Source organism: Haliaeetus leucocephalus, unplaced genomic scaffold (assembly GCF_000737465.1).
Source record: "Haliaeetus leucocephalus isolate CR32 unplaced genomic scaffold, Haliaeetus_leucocephalus-4.0 Scaffold231, whole genome shotgun sequence".
NCBI lineage: Eukaryota > Metazoa > Chordata > Aves > Accipitriformes > Accipitridae > Haliaeetus > Haliaeetus leucocephalus.
The window spans coordinates 264,734-271,030 of NW_010972667.1; the positions used below are offsets into that span (position 1 = coordinate 264,734).

Below are 6,297 nucleotides of genomic sequence, written 5' to 3' on the forward strand. Positions count from 1 at the left end.
AATGAAGCAGCATTAACTGAGTCCCAGCCTACATTAAATAAGCTCAAAACTTAAATGTGCAGCAACTGTACATACAGTGAGATCCTAACAAATACTCTCTGGACAGATTTTGGTTCTGTATTAATGCTTTCATATAAACCTGTTTAATTGGAAAAAATGCTCAACATTGCAAGAGCAGAGAAAAACTGAAGCCTCAGATACAGCTCCAACCACATAATACCAGGCTAAATAGCTTCCCTAACCGTCACAGAGCATACTAAAATTTAGTATGTAAGAGTTTAAAGTTTTTATGGGTAAACCTGAGAAAAAGTGACACTAGAGAAAAAACACAGCAGAAAACTACATGAGCCCACATAACCTTTTAGTTTAAATTTAATTTGTCAGATAGAAGTTATCTATGTACAATCAGTGTGCATTGTAACAATTCTGTCAATAAAGTCATTCAAATCTTCTAAAATATTAACCTGCTGCATAGCACATTTGACATTATTGCCCATGTTGAAGAGGGAACACAAATGGATTTACAATAAATTTTGGCTGATTTGGATTCTGAAGTGTTTAGTTATTTAAACTCTTTCTTTTAAACCAATGCACCTGAAAAGCTTTCCAGAGCACAGTTTAACTGGGTATTTCTTGCCATTTCATTACAATCACAACACTGACAGTTTAGTAGAAAAAAAAAAAAAAAAACAAACAAACCCAAAACAAAAAAAAAACCACCAACCACAAAACAACCACAAACAAAAAACCAAAAAAACCCCCCAAACATGTATCTAAAGTATCCAATAAAAAAGGAGCACTAAATGGAATAAAATGTTCCCTTTCCCCATTTTTACATTCTGAACGGTGATTTCATCAAGGTATTTTATTAAAACATTTAAGTACACTGATTTTGTTTCCATACTTGTGACAAGAAGGCCTGAGTTGGTGGGAAAAGGAACAGCCAAAAAAAGCCTGAGAGGGAAAAAAGCTCATTTAATTAATTTACAATAATTTACAGCCATTTGTCTGTGTTCTTCTTTTTTATTACTATTATTTTTTTGTTTGTTTGTTTTGTAAAAAGGCATTATAACTGATCACAAACAGGAGAAATCCTGGCTATTTTACAGTTATAGGTACAGAATTTAAATATTCAAGCTTGTGATGAAAAGCGGCAAGGTGGTCGCAGTGTACAATGTAAACAAGTAGCTTTGGAAAGTGAACAAAGTCCTTGAGAGTTAAGAAACAAAAGAAAATAAATTCCTCATTCCTTCCTGAAATATGAGCACAGGTCAGTGTTTAAAAGTTCATTTACAAACATAATTTAAAACGTGTTCAGCCTAAAACCACTTTGACATGAAGAGTTTTATAGTTAAGATCCAGTCTGAAAGGGGCAGTGTTGAGGTCCCTGTAAAAGTAAACATCTTCCATTTCTTAAAAAAGAGTGCCACAGCATTTGCAGCACAGTGCAGCATAAACTTTAAATACAAAAATATTTTTCTTCTGTTGGGATAATAGACCTTGCATCCTGGAAAGAAGTAACAATACTGCTACTGATAGAATATCCAGTCCATATCTTTCAAGTCATGTAAGGCAATTACTGTGTTAGTTTACTGTATATGGCTAAAAGAAGGTCCAGAAAATGTCAGTCTTTGTTATGTTTTCCGGCTACTCCATGTATGTTCAGGTGTACTTTTGTGATCTGATGAGTGCTCAAATGGAGATCTGTGTCCTAGGGGAGATCTTGAACCATAAGGAGACCTCTGATCTAATGGTGACCTTGGGCCACTACCCGAAGCTCTGTGGTCCATTTGCCAGTCTGAGTGGTACCTATAATCTCTAGAAGATTTATGATGGCTGTACTCTGAAGTGGAGCGGTGATCTGAATGTACCCTGTGGTCTGAATGGGAACGGTGATCTGAATGAGCCCGGCTGTCTTTTAAACTTGCTTCCAGGTTTGACCTGTGGTCTCTGCTCCTGTAGTCATCTAACTTTCTATGTTTACTATCACTGTAGTATCTAAAAAAATAGAAATTTTTTGTATTAGTGTTACTAAGCACACATTAAGAACTACAATTATGTCAAATCAACATAACTGCATTAGAGAGATATCATCTTTGCAATTTTGCATTGTTCAAAAAGATGTTTTGGTGCCTGCTACAAGCACACCACAAAACCAGGAAGGGAATTCTGAACAGATTTTAAAATTGCTGAAGAAACTCACCTGCTGTCTTGTTTGTAGTGATCCCAGTCTCTGTGATCTTTTCCATTGCTGAAGGCTGAATAGGGCCTTTTCCTAGAGTCACTTTTCTTGTAAGTATCTCCCTGGTGCCTGTCTTTATGGTGATCGTGGTATTGTGACAAATGTCTATCAGAAGAGTAACTGTCCCTGCTACTGTCATCATGGTTTGTATTCTCCTTCAGTCTTTCCACATCTGTTTAATAAAGCAGAGGTTAAAAGGAGGTCTCAAAGTCTTTTGTTCACCTAATTCAAACAGCCCTTTTACTGGTCAAATGTAAAGCAGTTTGAAAGTGACATTATAATTTGACAGAAACAAGATCTAAATAGTTGATAGACAAATGCACTAATGTGAACGAACTGGAAGAAACCTCAGAAGGGGGAAGCAAGCTAGAATGTACATGTGTAGGACTTGGAAACTGAACCTTTCAACCTCTTCATTCAGTCTATGAAGCTGTATGTGGCCCAAATGAGCAGTGAGTAGAGGTGCCTTTAGTAGAGCAATTTTAGACAGAAAGGTAGCATCTTCCTCTCTAAGAAGGGATGGCTTTGGCATGAGTAAAAATCTTCAAGGTACACCTTGTTACTGAAAGGCTTTCAGTGATATTCCTAAAATACATTATATTGATTTTAAGTCCATGAAAATATACTACAAGTGTTACATAACACAAGATAAAAGCAAATATTACAAGAAGACAGGTGTGAGAGCATAGAAAAATCAGTGTTATTGTCAACAATAAAAGACAGCCCACAACTAATAAACTGTAACTTCAAGAAATAGCTTGCTTTCTTACACGGTAGTGACACTAGAACAGCTACAAATAGGCACAGAATTTCCAAGAAATTTATGGGTTTTGAGTAGACCTCTCTCCCTCCCCAAAATTAAACACAAAAAATGTTTCCCAAGTTTTTTGGTTTTTTAAAGGATGGTCAAATAACTTGCTTAAAACAGTATTACCAGCTTCAGTCTGCACTCAGCTGGATTTCATCAGCAAACTAGTGAAGTTTCGCTAATCAGCCTATCTCTAGGCTGACAGATCTAGGGAGACAGATCTAGGAAACATGTGAAATGAAATAAACATGAAAACTGAAATATCTAACAGAAGAATATACTTAAGGTTTCTTACCTGGATTTCTAATTACATGTGTATTCACATTGCTGCTAATATTCTGGTCATTGTGTTGCTAAAACAGACAAGTACAAAAACTCATTACTAAATCCCAAATCCCAAAGTTCCCCTGAATTCATTAAAAAAATATCCTAACAAAAGAGACTATACAAACAGAAATACTACTTGAAGGGTATTTCTGTGTTCTTTATAATCCTTTAAATCTAACAGAAGACTTATAATACTTAATATATATTTGTGTATTTAGAAAGGGTCTGAAAATACTACCTGAGACTCTTGGCGTTTTTTAATTGCATGTTTATACAGTTTGTGCAGTTTTCTGGCATCAAATTCTGTAAACTTAGAGACAAAAATCCACAAATTTCTGAGGAAGAAAAAAAGAGAAGTTACAATTCTTCTATACATTTGTTTTTCTTGTATTATACAACCGTAATTATTTGAACAGTACTTCAGTAAACCACAAACACTAAAATTTACACACTATTGCCTAGCTGCACAGCAAATATTACCCAGCTGTATTTCAAACATTTGAAACATTAATTAATTCCTTTAACAGTTTGTCACTTTGTAATATTTTTACATACTCCAGAGTGCGAAGTGCATACTATAAGTACTAATAACAATTGTGTTAACAGAATGATTGGTGAAACTGCTTAAAAACATAGCCATCAGTTTACGTATGTCTTCTGAAAGTTTGTTTGAATTTTGAGTATTTACCACTCAGTAAATAAAAATTTAAGTAAAAATTCTTCCACACTTGAAATCTCTTACAGTGTAAGACAGTTTATAGGCTCTGTAATAGATGTCTCAGTTTTGTGAATCCTTGTAGATTCATATCCATAAATTACACTTACATAGTTCTGAACTACCAGAAATTATAGTTTGTAATGAAATAAAAAATGCAAACAAAATGTCTGATGACAATACTAATGCTGAGAAGTGTAATATGCATGTTTTTTCTAAAGACTAGTTTATTTGATACTTTGAATCAGATTATTCAAACTAAATAATAATTTAGAAACTATCAATGTGGCAAACAGTCACATTGCTTCCAGCTGAAACATGCATTTTAAATATTATTTTCTACTGATAATTTTTAATGACAATTAGCTGTACTATTAACTAAAGTAATAGAAAATATATAGAAATTTCCCTTTTTTTTTTTTTTAAATTTTATTTAAATGGAGTGCTGTAGGAATAGAAGCAAAAATAATCTATCCTGCTGCCAGTTCTCTAGAAATATTAGTTTGAATCAAAGAGTCTAAGTTCAGGACATGGTTTAGTGGGCATGGTGGTGGGTTGATGGTTGGACTCGATGATCTTAAAGGTCTTTTCCAACCTAAACGATTCTATGATTCTATTTGACCTACAAGCCTTGTTTCATGAAAATATCAGTAAGAGTTTTTCCACTGAATTCCAAAGCCTGATCAAAGCCTTTGAAGCCAAATGAGAACTGTGAAAGAGGACGGAAGTGGCATGGCAGTAAATTTGTGCCTAATCTGTGCTCGAAGGAATGAAAGAAGAACAAATCAAGTCTTTTGCTGTCAAGATGCCAAAACCATGAAGAAAACATTTGCTTCTATGATCACAGGTAACCAAGCTAAAGTATAGAATCTTTTTAGTCAAATTTACAGGTGGAATGCTTAAAAGAGTACAGAATACTAGTGTTCAGAAGTATCTTAAGTGTGCAGGCTCAGGAAGCAACAGTCTGCTCCTTCAATGTGATTATTTAAACATTGTTATTTAGGTCTAGAGGTTTGCGGTAGTAGACAACTAGTCAATAGTGTGCGTAATGACACCTGTATAACTTTATAGAAGTAGCTTAACTACACTTCTTAAAGATAGCCGAAATACATATAATATTGTAGCATTATTATGAATAGTGGTTCTATTATGAGTTTCTCCTTAAGAAATATAACATTTACCAAAATATTAAACACGGATCTTGTTTTTGTTTCTCAGATCACCTTAATATTTTGAAGTATAGCAAGTAAAAACAGCAGAAGCATTGTACATTAACATAAGTCTTCAAGAAAATGAAACACAAGCTTTTGTATATGGAAGTGCAGGATGTATTTTCAACCATAAAAGATTAAAGTACGCACTCTGATAAAAGTAATTCAAATTGCATTAAGAACTTAAAATATAAGTTTACAAACCAACATTTTTTCTTAATTTTTTAAAATTGTCACCTCAAAAATGCAAACTCTTCTTTCATTTTTTAAATACATCTAAGTTATGATAAATACTTTTATCAAGTCATAATTACTATGTAATATGTAGTATAATTTTAGAGTATATTTTAAAAAGAATAAAGAATTCTGCAACTCAAAATCATACAAAGTTCAACAGAAATTTAGAATTACCTATTTTTAGCAGGAATTAAAAAAAACAAAAACAAAACAACCCTCAAAGTTGAAAAAACCAGATCCTTAAAGGTAAGAATTCCTTTCCACTAAACACAGTCTAAGTAACAAGTTATCTAGTGTTCGCTTTCAGTTGTAAGAAGTGAGATGACGCCACCTACTGGAGAAAATGCATTGCTATATAGTACAAAAAAGTCAAATCCATCAGAAGTCAGAACCATCTATAATCATCTTTTTATAGATTCCTATTTAAAACAGCAGAAAGATATAAGAAAGGGAGAATAAGAAACGAGAGAAATAATTTAAAACTATTCTGCTTAATAGAAGCGATTACAGATCGTCCTTTTTCAAGAAAAAATGTGGAGAATAACTTACTTTCTCCACTGTTTAATTTGTTCAGGATTTGTGTACTCCTTTAGACATTCAGTAATGTGATCCCCAATTTTGATTAGACATTGTCTAGTATGTTCCAGCTGCTCTCTTTCAGAAAGGCCCTTCTCTGGTCGATCCAGCTGTTTTAATGCTGCTTTGACAGGCCTCATTCTTTCTTTGCACTGTAAAATGGAAAAAAGGAATGTATTAA

The 6,297-nt window shown here is 33.5% G+C and overlaps 1 protein-coding gene across 4 annotated transcripts in view; it reads right to left on the minus strand.

Moving 5' to 3' along the window:
• Positions 1 to 786: 786 nt before the first annotated feature.
• The window catches only part of CHD1 (chromodomain helicase DNA binding protein 1), a 55,016-nt gene continuing 49,505 nt past the window's right edge, over positions 787 to 6,297 (minus strand). For all 4 annotated transcript variants that reach the window (XM_010567959.1, XM_010567962.1, XM_010567961.1 and 1 more), the window contains 5 exons: positions 6,090 to 6,268; positions 3,616 to 3,712; positions 3,346 to 3,403; positions 2,204 to 2,414; positions 787 to 1,998 (listed from right to left, as the gene is read on the minus strand). In XM_010567959.1, coding sequence (XP_010566261.1) covers positions 1,635 to 1,998; positions 2,204 to 2,414; positions 3,346 to 3,403; positions 3,616 to 3,712; positions 6,090 to 6,268 — 909 coding nt within the window. In that variant the 3' untranslated portion in view covers positions 787 to 1,634. The remainder of the gene's footprint in view (positions 1,999 to 2,203; positions 2,415 to 3,345; positions 3,404 to 3,615; positions 3,713 to 6,089; positions 6,269 to 6,297) is intronic.